The 16317-nt window shown below is 42.5% G+C and overlaps 1 protein-coding gene across 1 annotated transcript in view; it reads right to left on the minus strand.

Annotated features, from left to right (window-relative positions):
* GPC3 (glypican 3) overlaps nucleotides 1–16317 on the minus strand; it is a 454243-nt gene continuing 437926 nt past the window's right edge. Inside the window, exon 8 of the mRNA XM_005594608.4 lies at nucleotides 1–557. Coding sequence (XP_005594665.1) covers nucleotides 388–557 — 170 coding nt within the window. The 3' untranslated portion in view covers nucleotides 1–387. The remainder of the gene's footprint in view (nucleotides 558–16317) is intronic.

Consider the following 16317-nt stretch of genomic DNA (forward strand, 5'->3'; position numbering starts at 1 on the left):
TTTTTATTTGAGCAATTTATTTTTTTTTTTCAAAGAAATCCATGCAAAGAGAGAGAGAAAGAAAGATAGAAAGGGAGGGAGTAAGACAGAGAGAAAGACATGGTAACCATGTTCTAGCAGCCAAACATAGGAAAATAATTTGGCACAACTTGATGGTTTTCTTTTCTTTGCAAAAGGACAATCTATATACTACCACTAAAATTTATCTTCCTCCAAAAGATACCATTTGATTTTCAAAAACATAACACATGGTTAGTCTTCTACTTAATGGCTGGAGGAGGTATACAGGATAAAAAAAAAAAAAAGAAAAAAATAAGAAAGTGGTTCCCTTTATCGAGGAAGACCACAGGGTGCTGTAGGGCAGCACATGTGCTGGGCACCAGGCAGTCAGTGCACCAGGAAGAAGAAGCACACCACTGAGATGGCCATGCTGGTGAGAAGCTTCAGCGGGGAATGAACGTTCCCAAGGTTGTGAAAGGTGCTTATCTCATTGTCCTTCGGAGTCGCCTGCTGATTGTTTCCAGGCACATCATCCACATCCAGATCATAGGCCAGTTCTGTCAACCAAAAGAGAAGGATTTGAAATGCAAGTCTACCCATAGCCTCAGTATAACACTATCCACAGCTCGAGCATGTGTCTGGACTGCTGGAAAGCCTCAGCTTTGATTTCCTTTTTTAGGGGGGAGAAAAAGGCCACTGTGAGATGGGAAAAAGAAGGGTATGTGAGGGTGGGGGGCGGGGAGAGGGGAGGCAGTAGAAGGAGCCAGCCAGAAGTGCTCCTTCCAGAGATCATAGCAAGCGGGAGTGTGGAGTGAACAGGCTGCACCCCATTGCCCTTTGGCTGCATACACATTGTAGGGTGCACGCTAGCCCTTTGCAACATCTCCTCCCAGGCAAGGTTTTGCTTGAAGGGCATTTTCAGCAGATCTTATGGTTATCAAAACATAAGATGCCATGTGGGTGACTATACCCTGTGGTGTGTTCTTGTGTGTATGTGTGCTGGTGGGGAGGGGGTGCTGTGGGTTCCCAGTGTACCTTTCTTAGGCCCTGCACCTTATATACATTTCCTTGTCCTGGGAGCTTTCCTTTAATTAGGGTTGAGAATAGGTAGTTTCCTGTTGAAAGTTGTTTTATTTTCCCAAATAATTCTCCTTTTATCTATAAGGTCTTTTCATTTCCCCCTAAAAACAATCCTCGCAAAAAAGCAAAATTGACCAAAGCATAGATTTAAACTGATACCAAGTGAATGGGAGTAAGGAGAGGCTAATGGGCAAGGGCCTTTCATTCTTGGACTGCCTAGCATTTATGATATATGTTCATGATTCTGAAAAAAAAATCACGGTGTTATTTAGCTTGTCCTAAAGCAAAGGTGGCCCCAGAAGGCAAATCTAAGGAAGACAGTGGTTTATCAAGAAATTCAAGATGGCTGACCCTGTCCCAGGGCTCAATATGTTTCAGATTTGCTTTTCCAGATTTAGAGATCAAATCTACTCTCTTGGCGATTCTAGACTCCATTGTCAATGTTGCTATTTCAATATCCTGTGAAGGTGATATGATGTGAGCAACTTCACCAGCCAACTGTCTGGTAGCCAAGGGAGCTGGAAAGATCCTTTGGGACACTGAGATGCCCAACAACAGGCACAGAGGAAATGACTGGGATTCTACAGAGGGAAGGAAGGAAGAGGAAGGAAGAGCTTCTCTTACAGGGGATGAAACACTCAATAAGTCACAGGAAAAAAGTGTGGGAACTCAGCTGGTCCAGTATAGAGCAGGGCCCAGGACCAGGGCTCCGCTAAGGCTGGCACTGGTTGGGGCAGGCAGCAAGGTCAAAGTGATCAAAGCCAGGGAGTCTAATTTCACAGACTAAGATGCCAATTTCCAAAAGGTCTATTGCAATCTATACTGCCACCAGCAATGATGAGAGAACCAATTTACAGCACCTCCATTGAAAAAAGATAATTTTTGTTAATATAAGGCGACATCTCAACGTTTCTTTATTTTGCAGGGATTTGATTACTAGTGCAGATAAACTTTTTCTATGTTTTAGTTTACTAATTATATTTCTCAACGCGTAGTAGTTTATACCTTTTGCCTTTTTATCTAGTGGGTATTGATATTTTTCCTATTCATTTTAATAATATATATTTTGTTGAACTTTTGCCTACATTTTATACAAATATTTTCTCCATTTTGTTATTAACTATTTTCATGGCTGTAGAAAGAAATAATGTCCTAATGTTTAAGATATATGAATCTGGTTACATTTTACTCCTTTAAAAGCAGAGAGCTTTTCTTCCTGAGTACTCATAATAATTCAAATCAAATTTTCCAGGAAACCCTCTTACCCAGGGAAAAGCAACAGAGCAGACTATAATCTAGATTCCCTCCCTTCCAAAATAAATACGTACAAACAAAATAAAAGAGAAAAAGAACAAAGAGCAATGCTCTACTTGGAAATCAGACCTCTTTCTTTGAAAGGTGAACTATGCAGGGTGCACAGAGAAGGCCGAGGTCAGCTGTCAGTCGGCAAGGATAGCACAGGCTTAGGTCACGATCGGGTTTCACCAAAGTGGAGAGCACATATGGCTAGATCTGTTGAAAGCCCAGCCTTGGTTCTCACAGCAACTTCTCAACTTAAATGAAGAGGAGTATTTTTAGGGTTGACCTGAATGAGAGCACTCTCAGCATTACTTTCAGATTCCTTTTCTGGATAGTGCCCCTTGCCCGACATCAAGATGAAATAATATCTATTAATGCCACTGCTCAGCTCCTGCACTGTTTCTTTTTTCAAATCATCTGCTAACTTTCAACAGTTTTGTTTACTGTAGTAGTTATGGCAAACCCAGAAGTTTTGTTAAATCCAGTTGTTTCTAATTTTTTTTTTTTTTTTTGCCAGTAAAGACCTCTTCTGATTTTGTTTGTTTTTTGTTTTGTTTTGTTTTGTTTTTGAGACAGGGTCTTTCTGTGTTGCCCAGGCTGCAGTATAGTGGTGCGATCATGGCTCAATGCAGCCTCGATTTCCAGGGCTCAAGCAATCCTCCCACATTGGCCTCCAAAGTAGCTGGGGCCACAGGCATGTGCCACCCTGTTTGGCTATTATTTGTATTTGTATTTTTTTTTCTAGAGACAGGGTTTTGCCATGTTGCCCAGGCTGGTCTCAAACTCCTGAGCTCAAGTGATCTGACTGCCTCAGCCTCCCAAAATGCTGGAATTACAGGCATGAGCCACCGCGCCTGGTCTTCTTTTGTTATTTCTATCTCTTCAGCCCTGTATTTTGAAATTATAGTAATGATGCCCAATTACTGAGTGCTCACTGTAGGCCAGACACTGTGTTAAACTATTTCTGTACATTATTTCATTTAATTTAACCATCTCCACGATGTTATAAGGTAGGTATTATAATTCCCATTTTACTGGAGAGGAAGCTCAAGCTCAGATTAATTATTTTACCCATATTTACACAGCTGGTATGGAGTAAAGGAGCTATTTGAGTCCAGGTCTGACTCTAAACCTCAAATGAAGCTATACTGCCTCTTGAAAAATTCTATATACCAAATAAACTACAGTGATTAAGTAGTAATGGATTCTTCTTGAAAACAAACTCCATTGGTGAAATACACAGTGCCAAAGAGAACTTCCAAAAAGCATGAGAGCAAAGTCACTGTTTGCACATAAAATTGAAGACATACTTGATTAAGTAGCCTTGTTAAACTTTTTGAAATCCTGAGAAGAGCTCTGGGTTGGGAATGGGAGTTATCATATCAGTTCTATTTCCCTGAAGAAAACAACAATGATGGCCAAAGTCATTAGATACCCCAACCACAAAGGTGGCCAAGTATTCTACCTCTAAAAGGCCCCCAGGAATATTCAGAATGCTATCTCCCTGTGTTCCCTAAGCTGTGGCTGCAGGTTTCCTGAGGCGCTTCATTCAGCAGTAGCAAAAGTTTATCACCCAATTCCATAGCCAGGTACCTGTGGCTTATAACTGATGGGAATCCCAATAAAGCCACTGTATGCTTGGGCCACCATCATGAAAATTAGATATAAAGGGAATAGCTCAGCATAGTAAGGAAGCATTATGGAGACAGAGGAAATAGGATTTTTGGTGAAAGATAAATACAGACATTTCTGGACAGGGGAAATGTAATCCAATTTAATTCAACAAACAAAACTAGCCTATGATGTCTCAAGCATCACAGTAGAGGGTTAGAGAAAGACTTACTGTCTGCCTTCATGAGCCCCCTCACTGGCAAGGGAAATTGATCAAGAGACAATCCAACTAGCTACATGGCAGAAAGTAGAAAGGGCTCAGTTAAAGGCACAAGCAAAACATCTTGGGGATAAAAGAGAGAGATAAAAATTTCAAATAGACAGATCTTGGAAGGCTTCTTAAAACAATTGGGATATCCCACTACTGGGTATTTACCCAAAGGAAAAGAAGTCATTCTATGAAAAAGACACATGAACAAGCATGGTTATAGCAGCTCAATTTGCCACTGCAAAGATATGGATCCAGCCTAAGTGCCCATCAACCAACAAGTGGATAACGAAAATGTGGTATATATACACCATGTAACACTACTCAGCAATAAAAATGAATGAAATAATGTCTTTTGCAGCAACTCGGATGGAGCCGGAGGCCATTATTCTAAGGGAAGTAACTCAGAAATGGAAAACCAAATATGTATGTTTTCACTTATAAGTGGGAGCTAAGCTATGAGGACGCAAAGGCATAAGAATGATATAACAGACACTGGGGACTCGGGGGAAAGAGCAGGAGTGGGGTGAGGGATAAAAGACTACATATTGGATACAGTATACACTGCTCGGATGATGGGTGCACTAAAATCTGAAAATTCACCACTAAAGAATTCATCTATGTAACCAAACAATACCTGTACCCCAAAGACTATTGAAATAAAAATAAAAAATAAAATTAAGAATAATTGGGACATAATCTACACCATGAAGGATGGACAGAATTATGGGCTGAATGAATGGTTATTCCAGGCAGAGGGTGCAGCCTGACCCAAATCACCAAGCTCAGAGAATGTCTGTGAGGCATATTCAGAAGCAGCAAATAGACCCCATGGTAGGAGGAGCCACAGAATGTATATTGTTTTGGGGTGTGTGTGTGTGTGTGTGTGTGTGTGTGTATTGTGGGGGAAGAGGTGGTGGCGATGAAAGGTAAGGCGGAGGGACAAGTAAGAGCCAAATTACGGTGGATTAGGAAAGCTAAAACTATTCTGTGAGCAACAGGGAGCCACTGAAGGTTTTGAAGTAAGCAAACAACACAATCTGATTTGTGTTTTTTAGAAAGATCATTGTTAACACTGTGGAAGACAGCTCTAAGAGGGAGAGACTTGTCAGACATCTTGTGTTGAAATAAATAAGAAGCCTGTGGGAATAGTATCTGGGGATCAGCCAGTAGCAAAGTTAAAAACAAACAAACAAACAAACAAACAAACAAACAAAAAAACCTTACAAAGTGGCTAAATCTACACCAAACCAGAAACTTCTCAGTTTGCTACAAACCAGATGTATTATGAGAATCACCAAAAACCATTCTCTTTTCAATCATTCATATCTTTATGTTTATCAGTGATTTTCCAGAACATATTTTTGCTGTATTAGGTACATATTATAAAATGCACATAAATTGTTTCTATCTTGATCATCAGTAAGAACCTTTTGGGCCAGCAAGGAGATTTTCATGCTAAATCCAAAAATCTGTTTCTATTTGTAATCAGTTTAACTATGCCCAGAGGGTAGACCCAACATCTGTACTAATTACACACTCAGCCCCTGACTCTCATTTTGCCTTCATGTCCTTTGTGTTGCAGATTAGATAATTATTTTAAAAATAATGGTCAGTCATTAATGTCTGCAATGTTTTGTGTGTTGAAAAGTTTTTCTTTGTTGGGAAAAGCAAAAAATGGAGAGCCCTCTATCTTTGGTTATTCAGCATCTCCTAGCAGAGTCCCTAGGAGGCTGGTCTTAAATTCCTGGCCTCAAGTGATCCTGCGCATCCTGGCAGTCTGAAGCCCTGGGTTCCACGCCTACTTTAGCTACTGACTTATTATCTCACCTTAGACAAGTCATTTCCTTCTTTTCTGGGCCTCAGTTGCCCCATCTGGTAAATCAAAGTGTTGAACTGGATGACTTCTAAGTTTCCTTCTAGTTTTATTTCTCTTTGATTCCAAGGCTCTTGCAGCCCAGTGAAGGATATAGCCTGCTGCAGGCTGTAATCATTCTTCCACCCCTGACAGGGCCTCCATAAGCAAGCCAGGTCAATCAGTTGCTTCCCTTGGGATGTTTCTCTGGTAATATTCATCAACTACCAAATTCTGAATTGTCTTTTTTTCTTGAGCTATTTTTTAATCTTGGATGAGAGATCCTGGCAATAAACACATCCATGCTGGATTGTTTCTGTTTTGCTTTTAAACTCTGGCATAACAACTTCCATTGAAGCCAGTACACACAGAGCTTTGGGGGAGAAGTTGCTGGACCTGGGGTGCATCAAGCAGGTATGGACAGGCATGCACAGGAGGATCTGGGAGCCAGGAATACAAGCCTTTGGGCCCTTACAAAGCTACTGGAGTCTTGAGCACATAATAGGAAGCAAATGCTCACCCTCTGAGGGCGTGGGCTTCAAGGAGGATGATGCATTGCTATGGGGGCTTCACCCATACCAACAGGAAGACTTCACAGGGCAGCCTGAAAGAAGTGCTGCTATCAAAATGCCAGGAGAGAAAACACTGCTGCTGAGCCAAGCATAGGGATTTCTTTCTTGCCAAGCTTGCATCAGCAGATGGCTTCAATCTGGCCCTAATATAGCAACAGAGCAATACTGCTATCTCTGTGTTTTGCATTTGCTGTGTACAGTTGGCCTCCAAGACATGAATACGTGAAACCTCAGGACATTGCTTGGCAAACCCCAGAGGCTGAAGCTGGGGGAAATCTCTGGAGAAATCACATTCATTGCAATACCGTTCACTCTGCTGCCTGTTCCCACAAGAGCCATTGGGCTCTGCCATTCGCTCTTGAATCCAAAACAGACCCTGGTTTCCTTGTTCTCCCTTCAGCACAACCCTCTTTCCTGCCACCTCAATACCTCCTCTTTTGTGAACTTTTAGATGTGAAATGACTAGACTTTAAAGCAGAAGAAAATGACTTTGCAAATGACCCTTGGGTCTCCGGGAGTCTAGATTTTCTTCTTCATAGATCAGATAAGGAGGACAAGGAACACTTGAGACCTCTGGTTTTTAATTGGTCTAATGGGACTCCTTTTGGGAATGGGCTCATTTAACAATCTGCCTTTTTTTGAGACAGTCTCGCTCTGTCACCCAGGCTGGAGTGCAGTGGCCTGACCTTGGCTCACTGCAACCTCCACCTCCAGCATCCAAGTGATTCTTGTGCCTCAGCCTCCTGAGTAGCTGGGATTACAAATACACACCACCACTCCAGGATTATTTTTGTATATTTCATAGAGACAGGGTTTCACCATGTTGTCCAGGCTGGTCTCGAACTCCTGAGCTCAGGTGATCTGCCTGCCTTGGCCTCCTAAAGTGCTTGGATTACAGGTGTGAGCCACCACATCCAGCCCACAATCTGCCTTTTTGACAAACAAATGAGTTGCTAATTTTGCCCACTAAATGACAGTAACACCTGGGAATAATCCAATGGCCTCTCCTAGAAGAGGGTTTGGGCAATGAGATGTCCGCTTCATTTCTTATGGCTCATTCCAGCTTGCAAACATCTTTAGTTACAACAATGGGATGTTGAAAGAATACAATGAATTTTTCCCATTAGCTGAGGCATGGCCTCTCTTATTATAGGCCTCTGTTTCTCAATCTGGAATATGTGTATCTTCAGATTACACTGCAGTGGGTTGTAGGTACCTGAAACCATCACATGCTTCTTCCTAGGGAATTAGGGGGAAAGCACACTTTTTTATACTAAAATATGCAAGGCTAATGATGGAGCAGAAATATATTAGTTGCAAGCTCACTGAAGACTTAATCAGACATTTCCTGTTTAGCAGGTTATGTCTCAAATCCTCAGGAGTGGGGATTCACTCACTCTTCTCTGACGTAGCAGGGTATTTAGGTAGAAGAATCTTAAAAACACTGTTAGAGATCGGGCACAGTGGCTTACACTTTGTAATCCCAGTATTCTGGAAGGCCAAGGGGGATGGATCACTTTAGCCCAGGAGTTTGAAACCTGCCTTGGCAACATGGTGAAACCCTGTTTCTACAAAAAACAGAAAAGTTAGCTGAGCATGGTGGCACGTGCTTGTAGTTCCAGCTACTTAGGAGGCTGACGTGGGATGATAGCTTGAGTCCAGGAGGCTGAGGCTGCAGTGAGCTGTGATTGTGCCACTGCACTACAGCCTGGGTGATAGAGTAAGACCCTGTCACAAACAAACAAACAAACAAACAAAAACAACTCCAACACTGTTAGGCAACTTGAGTCACCTGGGCTTTGTCAACTACCATGCTGGACCTTTTGACTCACAAATTCCTGATGAGTGACTTAATGTGGTCTTTTCTATGGCAACTTCCTTGTTACGAGGGAAACATCATGGTGATTGTCCTTAACTAGGGCTCAGACTGCTTTCTTTTTCTAACACAAATGTTTCCAGGGGGTTTCAACCACCAGCTATGCTTCACTATTATGTGTAGCCATTAAGAAAGAAATAAAAAAGTCATATGGGCCACCACTTACTTACTTACATACTTACCATTTATAGAGATGGGGTCTCACTCTGTTTCCCAGTGCAGTGGCACGATCATGGCTCACAGCAGCCTTGAGCACCTGGGCTCAAGCAATCCTGCCACCTCACCCTCCCAAGTAGCTGGGACCACAGGTGTGTGCCACCATGCCTGGCTAATATTTTATTTTTATTTTTTGTAGAAACAGGGTCTTGCTCTGTTGTCCAGACTGGTCTTAAACTCCTGGCCTCAAATGAGCCTCCTTCCTCAGCCTCCAAAGTGCTAGGATTACAGGCGTGAGCCACTGTGCCCAGCCTACCATAGTTATTTAGGCATATCATGAGTCAAATCATATTCCCAGGAACAGAACAACCCCATCCTGGAAGCACTGACAGTATGCGTGGGTAATGCGGGTGGTGGCTCTCCTCCAGCAGCCCCAGCATTCTCACCACCTTCCCCAGCAGTGTCATGACCACTCCTCTGATGTCTACAGGTCCTTCTTGCCTGAGGCTGCTTAACAGCTCCATAGATATCAAAGCTCATCAAAGCCTTTACTTCCCACAGGAAAGGTTATCTCATTCCCATGGGAAATGATGGTCCTAACAGTCAGTAGTAGAAGAGGAGCTGGGGACAGAGACACTGTACACAATGGCCAGGGAAGAAGATCAAGAGAACTGATGTAGAGAAGGCAAGGGACGGGAAGTACTTTAAAGAGGGGTGGGTTAACACGGTCAAATGTTGCATAGGGGTCAAGAAAAGTAAAGACTGAAAAGAAGCCACTGTAGATGTTAAATAGAAGGTTATGGGTGATTTTTGAAAGATGTTTCAGTAGGATCATTGGGTAAGAAACCAGATGTAGCCATGGTGCCTGTCTGTAGTCCCAGTTACTTGGGTTGCTGAGGTGGGAGGCCAGGAGTTCAAGATTATAGTGCACTGTGATTGCACCTATGAATAGCCACTGTACTCCAGTCTGGGCAACACAGCGAGACCCACTCTTTAAAAAAGACAGTGAGTACTGAGTTAAGGAGAGAGGGGGAGCTAATGTGGATTCTCTGAGAAGTCTGAGAGTGAGTGAAATGAGGCATTTGCCACCCTGACTGTGCCTGGGGTGCATGGCAGTGCTGTTAGTGCCACAACACCTCACCAGTCTGTACAACCAAGTTTTGTTAGAAGGTGCTTCTAGAATTCCAAAGCAAAATGGCCTTTAAAAATACTATATTCTTTCTGTTGTTGATGCATAAACAACCTGTAACCATATACTCAAGCAGATACGTGTATGCCAATGTTCACTGCATTGTATTCATAATAGCCAAAAGGTGGAAAGAATCTAAGTGTCCAGCAACAGATGAATGGAGACACAAAATATGGTACATCCATTCAATGGAATATTAGCCAAAAAAAAAAAAAAGAAATGATGTACCGATAAATGGCACCACATGAATGAGCCTTGAGTGAGACTCCATCTCATAAATAAATAAATACACAAACAAACAAACAAACAAATGGGGATGTCGATTTCTAAAGACTGACAAACACTGATAGGACTTTAACTACTTCTAATATGTTGGTGGCCCTAAATTCTCCACAAGGTAGTCATTTCTCTAACTTATCTCCTACTGCTGTTAGTTTTTAGTTGCACCAAACACACATTGAAATTAGCCTGCATTCTAGAATAACACAGAAACTTATGCTGGAATTCTTCAGTTTGTCCAATTTTCAGCCCTTACAAGTTCTGAGACATTAAGGTTATTATTACTCAAATGTTCCTCACTTTTATTTTCTTTGTGTCATTCCAGGTCAGCCAAAAGAATTATTTTACATAATGATATGTATACACCTCTTCTACCTAGCTGAAGAACAACTTAATATACACATTAAGAAGGATGTGGAATAGCCAAGATTAAAACAACAACAACAACAACAAAAACACACACACACAACTTAAAAAAAAACATTACAGTAAGTGAAAGAAGCCAGTCACAAAATACCACATAGTATATAATTCTATTTATATGAAATGTCCAGCATAAACAAATAGATAGAGAGAGAAAGTAGATTAGTGATTGCCAGGGCCTGGGGGTAGGGGAAGGGTGAGTTACAGCTTAAAGGTTACAGAGTTTCTTTTTGGGGTGATGAAATGATTTGGAAATAGTGGTGATGGTTGCACAACATTGTGAATGAAATTAACACTACTGAATTGTACACTTTAAAATGGTTCAAATGTGAAGAAAGGGGAACCTTGTACACTGTTGGTAGGAATGTAAACAACCACTATGGAGAACAGTTTGGAGGTTCCTCAAAAAACAAAAAATAAAACTACCATATGATCCAGCAATCCTACTGCTAGGTATATACTCAAAAGAAAGGGAATCAGTATATCGAAGAGATATCTATACTTCCAGGTTTCTTGTAGCACTATTCACAATAGCCCAGATTTGGAAGTAACCTAAGTGTGCATCAATAGATGAATGGATAAAGAAAATGTGGTATGTACACATAGTGGAGTACTATTCAGCTATAAAAAAGAACGGGATCCTATCATTTGCAACAACATGGATGGAATTGGAGGCCATTATGTTAAGTGAAATAAGCCAGGCATAGAAAGACAAATATTGCATGTTCTCACTCATATTTGGGAGCTAAAAAATAGATCTCATGAAGGTAGATTGGTGGTTACCAGAGGCTGGGAAGGGGAGAAGCAGGAGGGATGAAGGAGAAAAAAAAAGAACACAAATGTATTCATTACCACTGAACTGCACACTCAAAATTAATAAAGATGGCAAAATATATATGTATATTTTACTTCAATAAAAAATAAAAATTGGTTAAAATGGCAAAGTTTACATCCTATATATTTTGCCATAATTAAAAGAAAAAAAAAACCCATACACTAGAAACCAAGAGATAACAGCATCTGGGGATGCTCCCTAGTTCCTAAGGGGAGTGCACCACTACTCTGGTATCTTACCTTGTAGAGGAGTCTGTGTGTGAATATACCTGATACCAAAGCATCCATGCCAAATGGTATGCTTTCTGTGCTTTGAAAGTCAATTTAAGTTGTCCAAAAGAATGAAGATGAATGGATATTTGAGTGCTACCCTGGAATAGCAGATATAAATAGCTCCTCAATTGGGAATGGGGAAGAGGGTAATTTTCACCAAGGATTTTAATCTGAGGCTGCATCATCATCATCATCATCATCATTATTATTATTATTATTATTATTATTTTGAGACAGGGTCTGGCTCTGTTGCCCAGGCTGGAATGCAGTGGCGTGATCGTAGCTCACTGCAACCTCTGCCTCCCAGGCTCAAGCCATCCTCCTTCCTCAGCCTATAGGACTAAGATGCACATCACCACACTCGGCTAATTTTTGTATTTTTAGTACAGACATGGTTTCACCATGTTGTCCAGGCTGGTCTTGAACTCCTGAGCTCAAGCCATAGGCCTGCCTCAGCCTCCCAAAGTGCTGGGATTACCGGAGTAAGCCACCACACCCAGGCATGAGGCTGCATTTTTTAAGAGACACTTTTACACATTCTCAGGAAACTTACGTTTGCTTTTGTAACTCATACAAAGGCTGCTACGCTGAAACTGTTAAAAAAAAAAAAAAAAAAAAGAAAGCATACACTCTGTCCTCATAACATTTTAAAAAATTATTTAGTCATTTAGATTTACAGAGCTCTGTTTGTAATATACATTTCAGGCATGATGCAGCTACAGAGGTATGCATCATTGGGCTTTGAGCACACAGAAGAAAAACACAAAGTGTCACTTATTGTAGCCAAATCCAATTGCTGTTGAGGGGTTGTGGGAGTGAGGGAGTGGCCTTGCAGTCCCTCGGAGCCCAAGTATATCAGGGCTTCATCAGTGTATCAGGGTTTTAGATATATTTGGATGGGAAAACCCCAAATCAGGTAACCTTACATTTTTAATCAGCCACGATGGATCTTACAAAAAAAAAAAAAAATGCAGTCAAAAGAACTAAAACGCATGAAAGTCCTGGCAATGCCCAACAGCCAAGAAAGACACTCATACAACAGCCAAGGGGTCAAAATGGCTCAAGGCCCTGAAAACGCCCTGTCCAGTAATCAACAGCAGGCAGGTATCCTTATACATGAAAGATGAACAGTCTCCCTAAGTTATTCTGTTTGAATTTGTTCTTTAAAAACTCTCGGCCGGGCGCGGTGGCTTAAGCCTGTAATCCCAGCACTTTGGGAGGCCGAGACGGGCGGATCACGAGGTCAGGAGATCGAGACCATCCTGGCTAACACGGTGAAACCCCTTCTCTACTAAAAATACAAAAACTTAGCCGGGCGAGGTGGCAGGCGCCTGTAGTCCCAGCTACTTGGGAGGCTGAGGCAGGAGAATGGCGTAAACCCGGGAGGCGGAGCTTGCAGTGAGCTGAGATCTGGCCACTGCACTCCAGCCTGGGTGACAGAGCGAGACTCCGTCTCAAAAAAAAAATAAAAAATAATAATAAATAAATAAATAAATAAATAAATAAATAAATAAATACTCTCTGAGTATGAAATCTCTCCCTCATTGATATGGTTTGGCTGTGTCCCCACCCAAATCTCATCTTGAATTCCCAAGGGTTGTGGGAAGGACCTGGTAGGAGGTAATTGAATCATGGAGGCAGGTCTTTCCTGTGCTTTTCTTGTGATAATGAATAAGTCTCACGAGATCTGATGGTTTTAAAAATGGGAGTCTCCCTGCACAAGCTCTCTTTTTGCCTGCCACCATCCACATAAGATGTGACTTGCTCCTCCTTGCCTTCCACCATTATTGTGAGGCCTCCCCAGCCATATGGAACTGTAAGTCCATTAAGTCTCTTTCTTTTGTAAATTGCCCAGGCTCGGGCATGTATTTATCAGCAGCATAAAAATGGACTAATACACTCATTATCAATGGGATTTTGAGAATTGAGACTCATTTTCCCTCAATTTACTTGGAAGCACACACTGTCATCCTGGCTCCATCCTCCTCTCTTCCCACCTTTGGACCTGCATGTCAACGAGTGCCCATTCTCACATTCACACAGGTGCCATCTCTTTTGATGCTGTCCATTTCTCCTCTTTCCTTCAGCTTCCCCACCACCGCCACCCAGTCCTCAATGCCTTAGCCACATAAGAGCCATTCCTCTCCAGCAGCCCATTGCCATCCAGGAAGAAAGAATATTCCATTCTGTGATAGCTGGAACCAGAGAAAACTCTTTTCCTGAAACATACGTTGGAACACATTTCTCTCTTCCTCAAAATCCTTTGATGGCTCCCTACTGCATGTGGGATAGAGTCCTAATTCCTGAGCATGGCATTCATGAGCCTCTCCAGCTCATCTTTTCTTGCTTTCCAGTTTCAACTGCCCATTTATTTCTCCAAGTGCCATATGCTGCAGTCGTACCATCCCATTCACCATTTGCTGAAAATGCCGAGCACTCTGGAGTTCCCATGTCTTTCTTCATGCTATTCCCTTAGCCTCGAATGGCCTCTCTCTCTCTCTCTTCCTCCCTCCCCGCTCTTTATCTCCCTCTCTCTTCTTCTCCCCTCCTCCCTCTCTTCTGTCTCTCCTTCCCTCTCTCTCTCTTTACCGTCCTCCCTCTCTCTCTCTTTACCTTCCTCCCTCCCTCTCCCTCCCTCCCAATCCTTCTTTTTCTCCTTCCCTCCCTCTCTCTTCCTGTCTTCCCTCCCTCCTTCTCTCTTTCTATCCTTTTCTCTCTCTCCCTCTTTCTCTTTCTCTCCTTCCTCCCCCTCTGTCTTTCTGTCTCCCACCTACCCTGTCTTTTCTATCCACAATTGTATCTTTCTGTTTGTTTGTTTTGTTTTGTTTTAGACGAAGTTTTGCTCTTGTTGCCCAGGCTGGAGTGCAATGGTGTGATCTTGGCTCACTGCAACCTCTGCCTCCCGGGTTCAAGTGATTCTCCTGCCTCAGCCTCCCAAGTAGCTGGGATTACAGGCATGCACCACCATGCCCGGCTAATTTTGTATTTTTAATAGAGATGGGGTTTCACCATGTTGGCCAGGCTGGTTTCAAACTCTTGACCTCAGGTGATCCGCCTGCCTGGGCCTCCCAAAGTGCTGGGATTACAGGAGTGAGCCACCACACCCAGCCCCACAATTGTATCTTTCAAGCCTCAAATTACATGATAGCCTCTTCCAGGAAGCCTTCCCTTCTCACTTCAACCCAAATTAATCACTTCTCTCTCTGAGTATTAATTGAATTGAACTTCTATTACAGTACTAATTTCCATCTCCCTCATAGTAGAGTTAGTCATTTCTATGTTCCTCTCCTCAACTAGACTGTGCTTCATTGAAGGAAGAAATTCACCTTATTCCCCTCTGTCACTCCCACACAGTGCTTGGCTAACACAAACACCTAAAAACATCAGTCATTCAGTTGACTGACTAAGTGAATGCAGGAATCAATGGCTGCATGAATGAACACACATCCCCAGCCTACTGAGAATGTGCAGGTGAAGGGCTACCTCCTTACAAGACACCCTTCCCAAGGAATTGGTCTCTACTAACTGATGATTTCCTTAGGAGAAGGAGCCACCATTGATCCATGAAGTCAAGAAAAAGGCAGGGCCAATGGTGGGAGGCTCAGGAAGCAAATGGCAGGGTTCAAGCCCTGACCTCTAGATTCCAAGGCATTTCTGAGCAACACCCAGTCCTCATTACCCACAGCATCAGTTTACCACACTCAATGTGGATGGAATCCACAAAGATTATGTTCTTATTCCCTTTTGCTGCCTGGAACTTGATGCTTTGCTATGTGAGCAGCTGACATATGCCGGCATTCTGTGTGCCATGCTGAGCAGCAAACAGGGTTTTTGATGAGTAGGTTCTATTCATTTCTTACTTGGAACCTTCATGATTGTGTTCCCATACCTTTGACCCCTGTCCCAGCCTCACAATCTACTCCCCACCCCCACCCTTCACCCTTGGCCACACCCTGCTCTTCCCATCACCACTGATTCTCAAGTGTATGGACTGCCGGTGATTGAAGTTTCAGTGCCTGTCTCTGTGACATCAAAACACAGGCTCGTTAATGAAGTCCCTCGCTTGGCTGTAATAGTACAAAGCAGTAAGACTTCAATCCCTGCAGTCACACATGCCGGCACCCCTTTCCCCCTGCAGAGGGCTGCAGGATGCTTGCCAGGAAAATACAATTACGTGCTGGCACAGGAATAAATGCAATTCCTTAACCTAAAAGTTCTGTTTTCATTCCCCCTCCTTTCCATTTCTCTATTCACTTCTTTTTCTCTTTCCATTGCTCTTTAAACTAATTTCCTGTGTCCAATTATTCCCTTCTCTTCTGTCTAGTCCTTGTTCTAGTAAACATTCTTTCCTGTCTCCATAATGCTCTTTTCCATAGCTGTAGGCAAAGGGCAAAGTTGGAACCCTCTGATAGGTTTTGAATCTTAAAAATGATTTTCTGTTCCTCCCCCACTTTGATTTAAACCTCTAGTCTGGGTTCCATTCCTTTTAGAAGAGACTCCAGTATCTCCTTCTTTAATTTTCTACCAGTTTCCATTCCCTTACTATTCTCCTCTCAGCACCACTTCTGCCTCTCACCTCAGTTTTCCTCCTGTGCCCCTCTA

The sequence above is a fragment of the Macaca fascicularis genome, chromosome X, assembly GCF_037993035.2.
Source record: "Macaca fascicularis isolate 582-1 chromosome X, T2T-MFA8v1.1".
Taxonomy (NCBI): Eukaryota; Metazoa; Chordata; class Mammalia; order Primates; family Cercopithecidae; genus Macaca; species Macaca fascicularis.